Raw genomic sequence first — 15,482 nt, 5'->3', positions numbered from 1 at the left:
GCATTGCAAGCTCCTCTCCTTCTCCTTTTCAGACCAGCACCCACACCTTCTCCTCCTCTAACACCTCGCCCTGTGAGAATTCAGTAGCTTACAGCTTGAAGAGACAATCTCTGTCACTGTGCTGTTAATGATAACATTTTTCAAGATCCTGCAGAGAAGGTGTTTAATAAAACTGCTATGTTTCTTATTGACATTAGTGGTGCATGTTTAAATAATCATCATCTAATGTCAGATTCATGCCTTGAAGTTAACCAAAACTGATCAGATTTAATACAGTCTTTGAGCACATCATACTAAAAATATCATTTACAGCATTTGGCAGATGCTTTTTTCCAGCCTTTAAAATTTCCATCATTGAAATCCCTTCAATTCAGAAGGGCCTGATCTGTTGATACGGTTCGAATAACTAAGCCCGAATCCAACCTTGACATTTTTTAAATAAAATGTATATGTATATATAATGTGTGTGTGTGTGTGTGTGTATATATATATATATATATATACATGCACACACACATCGGTGACGAGAGGGCATCGTGGTCTTTCAGTAGAATGGATTGACTCTGCACTCTGATCCCCTTCCACACCCTGCACTCGCTCGTAAGTGCAATGGCCAGGAGGGACTAGGCATTTCCTCACCTGCAGTCTTACCCATAAATCCTGCAGCTTCCCATTAAGCACATTAGTGACAATCTTTGGATGTGTGGTGGGGAGGTTTCCATTAGAGGAAGACTTGTATTTTATCCATGATTCTGAAGGGAAGGATCCTCCACAAGGACAAACACACATTACAACACAACAATAAAGCCTGTAACACCTTTGAGATGCTGCAATGGACCAAAGGTCAATTTATCAAAATATGCAGAAATTTCTATTTTTTTCTTATCATGCACATCAAGAATTTTCTGTTATTGCTGGTATTGCAGTGTTGGACTGAGTATTTTAAATGTTTATTTTGAATCCCATTCAAACTTTATATTCTTAAATAGAACATGCACGTTCTTACGTAGACATATGAATAATTATTTTCCTTTATGACATGGTTATTCATAATGAAGTTTCAATCATTATTTTTATTCAGCTGAGTTGTTTTCTTTTCTTTTTTTTTTAGGAAATAATTTCATAGCTTTGTCACTGAAACTGCTGCATAATGCTCTATAATGCCGCGTTACATAACGCGTCTGATGCTGCGCCCGCGAGAGGTGGCGCAGGTGGGTACCGCGCATGCGCGGTGACCGACCAGCGGCTCCATCAGGACCACGGCTCCGACGCGAGGCGAGCGGGAGCCATGCTCCGCGGGGATACGCGCACAGGCCCGGCGACGACGCGCCAGAGGTTTTATTTGCTTTTGTCTTTGTCGAACGGACCCAAAAGGATCATGGCGGGGAGTCGGAGGCGCTGAGAATCCCCCCCCCCCCTCATCCGTCCGATGCGACAGCCGAGGCCAGCGGTGCGCAAACACACAGATCTGGGGGCTGTTCTCCTTCCCAGCGTAATTAGCCTCCATGGTTAAATGGTCGTCTCTGCCTAGTGGGATGCACATCAGTGTTTTGCCCTACTCGCTCTCTGTCGTCATGGCCGCTCTGTACCAGGGCACGGACTCGTCCTCTCCGGATAAGTATCTGGCGTTAAAAGACGTGCGGGAGGTGAAAGAGGAGACGACGCTGGACGAGAAGCTCTTCTTGCTGGCCTGCGAGAAAGGTAAGACGGTAGTGCCCCTTCAAAAAAAACATTATTTCTGTTCGTTTTAGTGCATAATACGTAGAACAACCCCCCCTGCCTCAAGTCTCTTCATAAGACTCCAAAATCTGCTGCGCCAGAACTTTATCGTCTGTTTTATTCATATATTTGCTGGTCAATAAACTGAGGTGACTGTCCCCCCTCCCCCTTCCCCGTAAATACACACACACACACACACACACACACAGACTAATGAAACATTCTGAGAGGTATTGGTGGGAAGAGACGCCGTCTTTAAGGCCATATAAAGTCAGCCCCGGCGTGGTTGAGCAGGGGACCTGCTCCCCTTGTCTGGGGAGATGTTATTGTTGGACTAGCAGCCGGCCAAACGCCGCGGCTTGCGCCGGGATCTCGGGTTTTCGCGAGGATTCGGGGAAAAGGACCAGGCGTCTTTGTCTTTCTGACTTGGAGGTGACTACTACATGGTGAAGAAGCTCCTCGAGGAGAAACGCCACGGGGAGCTGAACATCAACTGCGTGGATGTCCTGGGTCGCGACGCCGTCACCATCGCCATCGAGAACGAAAACCTGGACATCCTGCAGCTGCTGCTGCATCATGGCTGCCAGGTAAGTGGAAGAGCCGCTTGCGCCGCTTGCGCCGGCTTTCTAATGCTAAGAATGGTTTGGTCGATCCGTTTTTCTAGGCGACGGACGCGCTGCTGGTGGCCATTGACTCTGAGGTGGTGGGGGCAGTAGACATTCTTCTCAATCATCGTCCCAGGAGATCCTCCAAGCCCACCATGGCAGTGAGTCTCCACTTTGTTACACCACCTCTCCCTCGTGATTCGCCATCTCACCATCCTTCTCTTTGCGCAACCAACTCGAGCGGCCACTTAACGTACATCAGCTGCAATTTGACTCTTGGTTTTTGATGTTAAGTCGCGTGATTCACAGAAATGAATTATAATGTACACAAGGGCATGTGTTCAGCTCTGCTGAAAATGTGCTATTATCCCATAATTATTGTGGGGAACTTAAGCATTATTATTAATGCCCTGTTGTTATATAAAGCTCTAATGTCTTAATTCTTATATGTTTTGTCAGTATTTACTTTCTCAGAGACAGAGAAACACATTGCAAATATGGATCTGGAGAACATTTACATACATTTTCAAAGTCAAAGTCAACTTTATTGATTTGTTTATCAGACGCCCTTATCCAGAGCGACTTACAATCAGTAGTTACAGGGACAGTCCCCCTGGAGCTCAGGGACACAATGGTAGTAAGTGGGATTTGAACCTGGTTCTGGTTCACAGGCGAGTGTGTTACCCACTAGGCTAAAACCTCCCTTGATAGGCAAGTTCCCCTAAATGGCGAAGGGTGTAAAGAGAGCTTGTCCGTTCTGCTTGGTCCTTCAGAGAGCGGCAGTTCAGATGGTCAGATCTGGAATTTGGCCCCTTATGTCATAATAAGGGGAAAGGTTCCCTCCCCTTTCTCATGCTTTGTCCACCCAGAGAATTTCCCACCCCTCCCCTAATAAACAACTCCACCGCCCATCATGGCTTGAAAACCTGTGAAGCATTACAGTTGCTCTGTGATTGTATGTAAAAATGAGCACAGATGTATTTTTTTATGTCCGTCATGCAAGTCCCTGAAGAAACAGTGGGTTAATTAAATGTGTGTCTAGAAAGAACGTCTACACAATGTCCTGTCTGCACCAAACTATGTGGTTGGTGAATGGTGTCGATGACGTCATTTCCACAAATACCCGCTCAGCTTCATTAGGCCACTCTCCTCCTCATTTGCATTTAAAGCTACAGACACAGAAACGGCGCCTCCTGGGGAAACCTCAATGTGGGACTGGCTCAAAGTGCCTGTAATTCTGCACCATGGCTGAATTTCAGAAAGAGACATCAGATGTAGTAATAGGGGACCACTAAGACCTGTACAAAAGCAAAAAAAAAAAAAAAGAAAAAGTAACTTGTGACTTTGTGCTTTAAAGTTGAGTGTTTCGCCACTAGGCTACCTCCACCCTGTGAATAAACCGTAGGTGGTACTTTTAAACATTTTTTAGTGTAGGGATGTCTAGTGTTTGCAGTGTTTCCCATTGTTCCCACATTGGGATATGTAACGCAGAACACAAAAATTGTCTGAATTACACTTAGTTTGGACCTTATCATAGTATTTTGCCTTGAGGCCAAACACTGTGTTTGTGTTTTATATAGAAACTGATGCAGCGCATCCAGAATCCGGAATATTCCACCACCATGGACGTCGCCCCAGTCATCCTGGCTGCTCACAGGAACAACTATGAGATCCTCACCATGCTGCTGAAACAGGACATCTCCCTGCCCCGGCCACATGCAGTGGGCTGTGAATGCACGCTCTGCAATGCCAAGAACAAGAAGGACAGCTTACGCCACTCTAGGCACGTCTACTGTGCATACAGCTTCATCCTTTCTTTAGTTTTTTTGCCAGTGGTTAAGGCAGTGGTCCTGTAATCAGAAGGTTGCAGGTTCGAATCCCGATCCGCCAAGGTGCCACTGAGCAAAGCACCGTCCCCACACACTGCTCCCCGGGCGCCTGTCATGGCTGCCCACTGCTCCATATCAACCATCAGTGTGATGGTTAAAAGCTGAGGGCACATTTCGTTGTGTGCACCGTGTGCTGTGTTGCAGCGTTTCTCAATGACAATCACTTCACTTTCACTTTCAGGTCCTACACATATTTTAGATGGACGTAAAGGACACAAACGCACTGATGTTTTGGGAACAGCTACATGGACAATGCAGGTGGCAGGAATATTTTCTGCGCAATCTTTAGACCACACTAGGGTTTAAGCCGTTTTCCTTACTGTGTTACATCTGAAGTTTGCTTGGTCACCGAAGCAAACAAAAATAATAACAATTTCTGAAGCATTTGCATAGTTTTTTAATGAAAACAACAAAACTATTTATTATGTATCCAGAAATCATTTTGCTGTTTTTTTTTTATCCATTTTCAAAAGTAAGGTTGGATATATGCTTGTATCCAAGCAATCTGTATCCAGGCTGGAGAATTCCATTTATGGGATACCTTCAGCTTGTACGGGACCGTTTTTAATTTCCAGACCACTTAGAAGGGTGGTTTTCTCATAGCAGTTTGTTGCACAATAGTGTCACCTGCATATGGTGCCTCAGCATTTACTGTCACTTTACTGTCATCGGAGCCCATCACGGGACACTGGGCACAGACAATCAGCTGACACCCACACACACACACATAACATTCAGTCACACCTACATACACTTCATCCTTTATTTCTTATTAACATAAACGTATGGCTTGTTGTTGGTTTTTCTCAAGGTCACAGACTTACTCTGGTTCAGTTGGTTGATCCATGTCTGGTACGGGGTGTTTATGTCTTTTTTCGGTGACTGTCTCCAGAAGAATTACTGTGCGATGGCCTGGATTAGTTCCAGTCTATCTGCAGAGGATCAAGGTGCCTCTTGCAAAATTCCGGTTTCCTCTGCACCGGACCCATAAATGATGTTGTTGCTGTTAAAGACTGCTATTCGTCATGCTAGGCTTGTTCACGCAGAGCCCATCGGTTCTACAGAAGACAGGGCATGACATAAATATGTTTCTGTTGCATGGACTATACGCAGGTTTCGCCTCGACATCTATCGCTGCCTGTCCAGCCCTTCCCTTATCATGCTGACAGAAGAGGACCCTATCCTGCGGGCCTTCGAGCTCAGTGCAGACCTCAAGGAGCTGAGCCTGGTGGAGGTGGAGTTCAGGTAAAGAGCAGCAGGCTTGACTCCCATTATTCTTATTCAAGAAAAACTCAATTTCCATGTCCACAGAAAAACTTTCCTTTTAGGGAGTGGGTGATAAAGTGTCAGTGCTTGGGCTCTCAAACATTTAATAGGATGGGAGTAATAAGAACGTGATATCAGGCAGGAGAACTTTAATTCATTTAGTTTAATTTGTGGCCTCCAGCCTGAAACGCACAGATGTGAACAGGCTGGTGACTCATGCTGTCTGTGGGGTAGGAATGATTATGAAGAACTCGCCAAGCAGTGCAAGATGTTTGCCAAGGACCTGCTGGCACAGGCGCGCAACTCTCGGGAGCTGGAGGTCATCCTGAACCACACCTCCAGCGAGGACCACGTGGACAAACGGGGACTCCTGGAGGAGCGCATGAACCTCAGCCGCCTCAAACTGGCCATTAAGTACAACCAGAAGGAGGTAGGGCCCGTGGGGAGTAAGTTGCCTGCGTTGGGCTGTTAAAATGAAGGAACGTGTGATTTAAACTTCCTCTGACTAATGGCAAAAGTGGAACATGTTGGGTGGCTGTAGATCCTTCCAAAAAGTGTTACAGAGGTGGCTACAAATATTCTAAACCAGTTTTCCTTTTCCTCAATTCCTTTTTCAGTATGTGGCATCAAAACAGCCTAGACTAAAGAAAGGGAAATTAAATGAAATGTAAATGGTTGAATGATACCAGTTTATACAAATAAAAAGCTCTTATTCTAGCCAGAATGAGCGCCAAGCGCCGCATTATTATTATAGGGATGGTAGTAGCCTAGTGGGTAACACACTCGCCTATGAACCAGAAGACCCAGGTTCAAATCCCACTTACTACCATTGTGTCCCTGAGCAAGACACTTAACCCTAAGTTGCTCCAGGGGGGGACTGTCCCTGTAACTACTGATTGTAAGTCGCTCTGGATAAGGGCGTCTGATAAATGCTGTAAATGCATTATTCAAACGTGCGCATGCACACAGCTCTTTAACCTGGTCAAGAATATGTCGTTAGGCATTTATTAACATCATGGTCAAAGTTGTCCCACACCCCAGACATTGCTTTTATTGCCGGTGCTACCAAAACACAATCGCCAGAGGCTAGAGTGCGTTTCAGCTCCGTATGTCCTTAACAAATTTCGATTTTCGCAGGCCATAGTTTGCCCACCCCTGGCCTAGACTGTAGCAGTTGTCTTTGACTTCTTTGTAACATGGTATTCTGACATCTGCTAAAAGCAGTGAGAGGAAGCAAACAGGAAAACAAGGATATGACATTATTATTATTATTATTATTATCATTGTCATTGCTGATCTGAGGAGGGGTGTGCCCAGGCCATAAATATCAGGTATTATGAAACATATGAAATGAAAGATCTCTCCACATGAAACATTCATGGACTCTTCCTGTCACCTGTGATGAAAGTGGCAATTTTAAGATAAGCCGGGTAGAGGATAAGTAGGGGTAAGTTGTTTGGAGTTTTTCTTTCATCTCCTGCTCACATTGTGTCTCTTCCTCTGGTGCAAATCCACCCACTCTAGTTTGTGGCCCAGTCCAACTGCCAACAGTTTCTGAACACGGTGTGGTTCGGCGACATGGCCAGCTACCGGCGCAAGCACACTTGTCTGAAGATCCTGAGCGTCCTGAGCGTGGCAGCACTGTGGCCACTGCTGTCCATCTGCTACCTGCTGGGGCCTCGCTCACGAGTGGGTCACATCATCCACACGCCCTTCGTCAAGTTCATCATCCACAGCGCCTCATACTTCACCTTCCTGCTCCTGCTCAACCTGTACTCGCTGGTCTACAACAAGAAAATAAAAAACACCATGGGTCCAGCACTAGAGGAGATCGACTACCTGCTTATCCTGTGGATTGTAGGTAAGACCATCCAAACACCAACCCACCCATCAACTGAGCACACCCCTCACTTTTATGTAAATACTTGAACATATTTTACATTTCCATTTATGCCATTTACCAGACGCCCTTATCCAGAGCGACTTACATTCAGTAGTTACAGGGACAGTCCCCCCCTGGACACACAGGGTTAAGTGATTGCTCAGGGACACAATGGTAGTAAGTGGGGTTTTAACCTGGGTCTTCTGGTTCATAGGCGAGTGTTCTTACCCACTAAGCTACTACTATCCAGACCTTATTATTTGACACTTTAATATAATGTAGTAGCGTGCGCAGATCATGTTTATGTGCCATGCCCATAATCTTCTCAGCACATGAGATTTTTGGCAAGTTCATGCAGATCTTTTTTTTTACAAAGCTGTATAATTATAACTGTTCGATTTTGCGCTCCACTAATTCTTCATCAAGGCCATTAGCATGGTCACTTGGCATGGTTAATAGACTTTCATTTCTCAGCAGAGGTTTTCTTGTAGCATTTTTTTGCAGTGAATTGCAAAACAGCGCTTAATTAGTAAGTGATGAGGGGAAAAAATATGTAAATAATTTCACTTTTTGGTCAAGGTTCTTGATTAAATGTTATTTACTAGATAGAAATGTTATGAACTAGCACTTTGGGGGGAAAAGCTCCACAAGGGGAAGAAAGAAGAATTTCTAGCTCAAGTGCCTGAATATAAATAATATTCCAGACACAGAGATGCTGGCGTCAACAGACCCTTGCATACCGTAATACCTTATTTTTTATTCAGTCTCAAATTAAATGATATTCAATACTTTAAATACCAAAATAAAATATACTTTGTGGCCAAAAATACTAGATACAGATGTGATGTACCAGGTCCAGCTGACGAGTCTGCTGCTCTCTTGGGAAACCTGGGATTGCAAATGTACCTCTCAGGGACCCGTAACCATGACGACTCCGAATTCCACATCTCAGTCTGTTTCTTTGTGTGATTCAGTTTTCCCTGCAGAGCCAGACATCTGCCATAATGGTGAAATCAGGCTGTGAAAATAAGAAAAAAGCGATTTATAAGAAAAGGAGGTGTGCAGGTGACAGTCAGTGAGATTTATGGCAGCAACAAACCTAAAGAAACTTTATACTGAAGTAAAGCCTCATGGGGAGTGGAAATATAGCATGTGGGGTGGGATGGTAGTTACACACAGAGTCACAGATTCAAACCCCACTTACTACCATTGTGTCCCTGAGCAAGACACTTTCTGACAGGACTCTCCCTGTAACTACTGATTGTAAGCTCCTCTCCCTTCATTTTGAGCCAACTAGTAAACAGTCATGTAATAGGATTGCCAGCAGTATTAGGGATAAAACATTTGAGTCTCCCTGGAGGTCCAAGGTCAGTATTGCCCAATCCGTAGTTCTTCTACCAAGCTGTTGGATTTGAAGACTGTTGCTCTTCTCTGCAGGCATGGTGTGGTCAGATGTGAAGCGTCTTTGGTATGAGGGTCTGGAAGACTTTTTGGAGGAGTCCCGCAATCAGCTGAGCTTTGTCATGAACTCTCTTTACCTGGCCACCTTTGCTCTCAAAGTGGTGGCCCACAGTAAGGTGAGCATTGGTGTATGATGTATACAATGTTATGAAATATAACAGTATATACAATATACAGAAAAAGCCAAGTTAACATGAAATGTAAACAACCGTCTTTGTCAAAACTGAAACTTTGAGAAAACTAAAATATTGGTTAGAAGGTAACATTCAAATGAAATCATTAAATCTGTTTGATTATTACATTTAAATATCCATATTGTTATTTTCTCTTGTATAAAAATATATTTATATTATACACCACGTTGTCTGAAAGACATTCTAGGAGCCATATTTTAATCTATGTTGTAGCCGTCACTATGCTGCAACTTGCAATCACATGGTATGAAACTACAACATGGTAGTATTGCATTGTTTGTCGATGCATCATGAATTATTATGAATATTTCAGTACATTTATTCAAGTACTGTGACCTGCTGGGGATGATATATGTAGCATTTGTGCTGCCCTGATAATTTTTTTTTCTTCTGAATGTGACAGGCTGTGTATTGGAGTTAGGAAAATATAATTTTATTCTTACATGCAATCTTTAAAATAGAACGAATATAATTTAATGTCCCCATTACACCAGTTTAAGAATGTCAATGACACTGAGAGGAAGAACTGGGATGCCTTCCACCCCATCCTGGTGGCAGAGGGCCTGTTTGCCTTTGCCAATGTGCTGAGCTATCTGCGCCTGTTCTTCATGTATACCACCAGCTCCATCTTGGGACCATTACAGGTAACCATGTTGGAATTTCAGGCATTACTTTTGACTAAATCATTTCTAAAACCTTTTGAAAAGGAAAGAGAAATGCAGCTTCTGTTTTCTATGATCAATTTGATCATAGTATTATGTCATGGGGCAGTGGTGGCCTAGCGGTTAAGGAAGCGGCCCCATAACCAGACGGTTGCCGGTTTGAATCCCGGGCCGCCAAGGTACCGTCCCCACACACTGCTCCCCAGGCACCTGTCATGGCTGCCCACTGCTTACCAAGGGTGATGGTTGTTGTGTCACCGTGTGCTGTGCTGCAGTGTATCACAATGACAATCACTTCACTTTCATTCAAGGGACCAAATCTCATAAATGTACATCTAGCTGTTTTTACATGAATGAACTTCTATTTTTCTCAAATGATGGCGCACCAAATGCTCCACAAAACATTGTTTTTCATGTCTTTTGGTGATGAAATTGAGTAACAGTTGAATTAAAATGTTGTCATCCAACATATATTATGTTAGCTGACAATGATTACTAAACCACTTTAAATCCATTATAGCCATCAGATTTTCCTGTTGAATATGGTGTGATGGTGTTGGAATTCAACATATATAACAAGGATGGAATGGCTGCTGTAGAAACAGAAATTCCTCTTTTTTCACATCTTTTTTCCAGAGCTTTTTTACAGAAATGTCTTGCCATCACTCCTGGCAGTGTCTGTCACTCACACACACTGGATTATATTTGCCAGGATATTGCATAATGGAAGAGGCTGCTGTTATGAGCAGCTTCATTCTGTATCCACGTCCATTTCCTGATATTTTGGTTTGAACAGCTGATGTGTGAGCAGTGAGCTCAAGACTAGACCTCTCCTGTCTCTCACTGTCTGCACGTGCTCAGAGTGTGACATCACCGCCTGGCAAAGCGAGATGGAAAAGTAATCAGCATAGGCTAGCAATGTCTGGGAGACCCCTTCCCACACTGCCAAAAATACACTCATTACAAGCATAGTTCATGCCCGCAGATATTCATGCTAGGGGTTTTCAACTAAGCCACACAGCTATATACCCTTACATGTAAAAGCTGAACCTCTGGTTACAGAAATAATACTCCCACGGGCACAGGGTTTGTGAGGTGCTGTGTGTGTGTGTGTGTGTGTGTGTGTGTGTGTCTACTTCATAGAAGGGGGTTTAAGACCTTTGCAATCATGTGCGTATTCCTAGACACTTTATACAGAAAATGGAGTGAGGTGTCCTTATGTGTCCGAGGAATGGGGGGCACCTACGGCTCACAGACTGACACCCCACCCACCACCCACTGCTGAGTGAAGGATGACTTGTGGAAACAGTGAGTCAGAAGTAAATGGATTTCATCATGCAGACAGTCTGGCCGTATTTCTGGAGAAACATAGTGGCAGGCACTGCTTGGAAATTAATCTTACGAATTCTTGAACAAAAGTGAAGATAATCTATCTTTGTGTTTGGTTTTAGTCTGGCCAATAAAACAAAGGGAAAAGCATGTGAGAATGTCTAGTAGATAACTAGTAGGTTGTCCTTTATTGGTTTCAATTTGTTTATTTGTGTAAATCGTAAGGATTAGCTGACATTGGTGAAGCCCATTTTTTATATCACCTTGAAAAAATGTACCATTTTGCCTCTTTTGCATTTGTAATCAGAACAGGCCAGCAAGTCAGCCTTTGGAGAACTGACACCTGTATTCCCATGTGCATTCACATGCATACGTGTCCCATGAGTGTACTGTAACAACATAGCACAGATCTTTACTATTAAAGAAACATCTATTTAGTATCTATTCACAGTGGCTGGGGGAGGGAGAAAGTTGCTCCAAGAGTCTCTCTATTTTTCAAACCTATGCAGCTTCATAGGGTTTTGCAAGAGTGAATTGAAGGAACGATGAGCCACTTTATGTGCAAAGCACTTCAGGACATAGGGCACTTCAGAGAAAATATAGCAAGTCTCTCTTTACGCTTCCTGACGATCTAAATATATAAGAGGCTTCCAGAACAAACATACAAATGCTGGTTTGTGCATGTTTGTGTGTAAAAATAGCAATCTCTGAATCAGGTCTGTGTGGAACGTTTACACTCGGGGCCCCAAGGAGTGTCAGGGCAGCGATCTTTGGTTTTAGTTTTGTAGGGCCGGAAAAAAAAGTAGTTGGATAAAGTTAACACTATCTCCAACATGCCGTAACTGCATGTACTCTAGATCTGGAAGAGAAGCTGAAGCTCAAAATGGCATTGGCAGTTTTCTCATTTTAGCAGGATGTAAATTAGGATGTAAGAGGGTATATGTGGTTCATATGGTCTCACACCTCCAAGGACTTCTGGCTCAGACCTTGTGTGTATGCTGGTGTGGGTTCCCTCCGGGTTCTCCGGTTTCCTCCAGTCATCCAGTCATGCACACGGGATGGACTGGCGACTGAATTGATCATAGGTGTGAGTGAATGGTGTGTGTGTGTGTGTGTGTGTGTGTGCCTGTGGGTGCCCTGTGCCCAGTTGAAGTTCGAGTGAGGTTTTTTGTCATTTCAGCTACATACATGTTAGACAGTACAATACAATGCTTCCCCAGAACCTGGTGCTACATGTAACATTCAAACAAGGTTACAGACCGACATAAAGTGCGACACCGACAAACCTACATGAAGTGCAAAGACATGAGACACAGGCAGTGCAAAAGTAACAAGAGTAACATCAAACAAAGCATGTAGACAACAAAGAAGAACAACAGTGCTAAAATATGTGAAATAAGGTTCAGAGTAAAAAAAAAAAGTGCAAAAACTGCAATAACAGAAATGTATAAAAAGGCAGCTAGTGAGTGTGTATATCATTCAGATTCATCGGTCTTCTACAGATCTCCATGGGCCAGATGCTGCAGGAGTTTGGCAAGTTTCTTGGCCTCTTCCTCCTGGTCCTCATCTCTTTCACCATCGGCCTCACGCAGCTTTATGGGAAAGACCAGAAAGACCCGTCCAGGAACCAGACGGAGGCAAAAGACTGCGAGGGAATCTTCTGTTCACGCCAGAGCAATGATGCATTCCACACGTAATGAACTCCTCATCACTTGCTGTATTGCTAAATACGTAACATATTTTTTCATCCACACCAATCCAAGGACTGATTTGTAGGGCAGCTTGATTGAACTGAAGCTAATTCTACACCAGTTCAAATAAATAACTTAACACATTTATTTAATTATGTACTCGTGCTGATTTACAGTGGTTTCAGTTAAAAACAGGATAATGGCATGATCACAACCTTCTTGTTCCTCTAGGTTTATGGGTACCTGCTATGCCCTCTTCTGGTATATCTTCTCCCTCGCCCACGTGGCACTGTTCGTCACCAGAATCAGCTACACAGAAGAGCTGCGCTCGTTCGTGGGTGCCCTCATCGTGGGAACATATAACATTGTGGTGGTCATCGTACTCACCAAACTACTGGTGGCCATGCTGCACAAGAGTTTTAGGCAGATTGCGGTGAGTGGTGTGGGACAACACCAGTGACACATTTCTTTCATCTTAAAGGTCCCCTATCATGAAAATTTCACATGGTGAGATTTTTTTTTATTAATATGAGTTCCCCTAGCCTGTCTATGCTCCTGCAGTGAATAGGTGTAAAGCATGCTTTGGCCATTCTGCTTCACCGTTCAGAGAGTGACATTTCAGGCAGCCAGATCTCAAATTTGTCCCCTTATAGGAAAGGTTACCTTCCCTTCCTCATGCTTTGTCTGCCCCAGAGAATTTCCCACCTCTCCCCTTACAAAGTAACTCCACTAACCACGTCTTCCAAATGTGCAAAGAATTGCAGTTGTTCAGTGATTAGATATAAAAAAAAAAAAATTAGTTACATCATGCGAGACTCAGTGGGTTACAAACACTGGTTAATTTTATTTTTTCGGGAAAAATGGTGACTCGATTACCTGTTTGCACAATACATTGTGGTTGGTGAATGGAGTTGATGACGTCATTTTCACGACTGCTCATTGTGGGACTTGCTCAAAGTGGCTGTGTTACTGCACTACGGCTCAGACTTCAGAAATGATGTCAGGGGACCTTAAAACTTAAATAAGTATCATGCAAGGCAGCATTTCTTTGTAATTTGGGTGCTAGTTGTCCCTAAAATTAACATGGTCACACACTGTTCAGAATAGAGTTGGAAATACCTGGAAAGCCTGAATAGGTGCATAGAACACAGCTATTCGAGAACATTGCTGTAAGCTCAGGTTAGACCTTGCTTAGGTTCTCCTATGCATAATTTCTTCAGAACCACGAGGACAAAGAGTGGAAGTTTGCTCGTGCCAAGCTGTGGCTTAGTTATTTTGATGACAAGTGCACCTTGCCACCACCGTTCAACGTTCTGCCCTCCCCGAAGACAGTGTGCTACCTGGTGACCAGCCTGAGCAAATGGATCTGTTCCCACACCTCCACTGGCAAAATGAAGAGACAAAACAGCCTGAAGGTGAGAAAGAACGAAGCTTACAGGTAGACAAGCAAAAGGGGGTGTGCTTATGAGTGTGCAGATGTGAATTAAAACATGTATGATGAATGTGAAATATTGTTGAAATGTGTGTACCCCATAATAAAGGTAACAACAAATTAAATTGCTGGAAAAATAACCTTTCATATAAAAAGATAAGTCATTACTATTCAGACACACAGTTGTAGCTGTTTATGGAAAATTTGATAAAAAGTTGAAACAGGAACCCTCATAGTAATTGCTGCGTAAAATGTATATTTGAAAACTTGCGATTTTAGTTGAGCTCCAAATTAACATTTTTTCCAACAAAAATGTTTTCTGGATTTGCTCCATGTTAACAGAGATGTTTTTGTGTCTTGACATTCTGACATTTTAAATCCACTGACAGATTTGGTCATGAACATGAGGGCATCTGGAGGAACAAGATTCCTTTTTATCAACTTATTTTAAAAGGATGCAATAATATTCTGCTCAGTTTGTCATTAAAAGACCTCAAATGATGTTCGGGTCAATATTTTGAGTTTTCATTCTGTTCCTTGGTTTTCAGGAATGGAAGAACCTGAAGCAGAAGAGGGATGAAAATTATCAGAAGATCATGTGCTGCCTGGTGCACCGCTACTTGACCTCCACGCGACAGAAGATGCAGAGCACCGACCAGGCCACCGTGGAAAACCTCAACGACCTGCGCCAGGACCTCTCCAAGTTCCGCAATGAAATGAGGGACCTGCTGGGCTTCCGCACCTCAAAATACGCCATGTTTTATCCCCGAAGCTAAATTCTGTGCACCATAACTCAAAGGTGACCCTAGCATGCTCAGAACCATCCATCACTTCTTTCTGAAACACAGAGAAGTGGTCAAAGGGGGGTAAGAGAGTGAAGTTCTTCAAATCTGACTGGAATTATATAAATAACACAGCTACTCTCAGCACCAAAGCCTCCACGTTCAGAACTTATGTAATGCTCTTTCCTCCCACTTGTTTTGTAAAAGGTATTCTTTTCAACAAAATAATGTAATAAAGATTTATGAAAAATGAAAGGCTGGTCTGTGTCAACAAGCCATTTTCTAATGCCAGGACAGTTCATTTATGCTACGCCATGAGTGAAGCCCAAAAAAACATGACAAGTTCCAGACAGCAGGTTGATGTTTCCATGCACTTTTTTTTGAACAGCTGTGAGAGACTTTTAAAGGGACAGCAGGGGCCCATTTTCACCCTAGAACAGAATCTGATTTTTTTGGTCTGTCGTGTGGCCACATTCGTTACAAGCTAATAAGCAAAATTGATCCAAGGTCAGCACTAACTGCTTTTTTTAATGTAGGTTTTACGACCACGGGACCAGAGCAAATCCCACA

General features: G+C 43.4%; 1 protein-coding gene across 2 annotated transcripts; it reads left to right on the top strand.

The window, feature by feature from the left end:
• Positions 1-1,239: 1,239 nt before the first annotated feature.
• Positions 1,240-15,167, top strand: trpc1 (transient receptor potential cation channel, subfamily C, member 1). Of its 2 annotated transcripts, XM_028970199.1 has the most exons (13): positions 1,240-1,701; positions 2,152-2,306; positions 2,384-2,485; positions 3,905-4,107; positions 5,327-5,458; positions 5,714-5,909; positions 7,004-7,340; positions 8,799-8,938; positions 9,511-9,660; positions 12,510-12,700; positions 12,930-13,131; positions 13,919-14,113; positions 14,679-15,167. In XM_028970199.1, exons 1-13 carry the CDS (start codon positions 1,506-1,508, stop codon positions 14,904-14,906), a joined length of 2,427 nt encoding a protein of 808 aa, XP_028826032.1. In that variant the 5' UTR covers positions 1,240-1,505; the 3' UTR covers positions 14,907-15,167. The 2 variants fall into 2 exon arrangements, with proteins under 2 accessions (XP_028826032.1, XP_028826033.1); XM_028970200.1 differs by lacking the exon at positions 9,511-9,660.
• The last annotated feature ends 315 nt before the right edge of the window (positions 15,168-15,482 follow it).

Source organism: Denticeps clupeoides, chromosome 2 (genome assembly GCF_900700375.1).
Source record: "Denticeps clupeoides chromosome 2, fDenClu1.1, whole genome shotgun sequence".
Classification (NCBI taxonomy): Eukaryota; Metazoa; Chordata; class Actinopteri; order Clupeiformes; family Denticipitidae; genus Denticeps; species Denticeps clupeoides.
Note: the sequence above shows the minus strand (reverse complement) of the source record. Positions and strands in the feature narration are given on the sequence as shown.

Coding starts and splice junctions, on each gene's coding strand:
- trpc1 (XM_028970199.1), top strand. CDS start 1,506: ATGGTTAAATGGTCGTCTCTGCCTAGTGGGATGCACATCAGTGTTTTG. Junction 2,486..3,904: donor CCTCCAAGCCCACCATGGCA/GTGAGTCTCCAC, acceptor TGTTTTATATAG/AAACTGATGCAGCGCATCCA. Junction 7,341..8,798: donor GCTTATCCTGTGGATTGTAG/GTAAGACCATCC, acceptor TCTTCTCTGCAG/GCATGGTGTGGTCAGATGTG.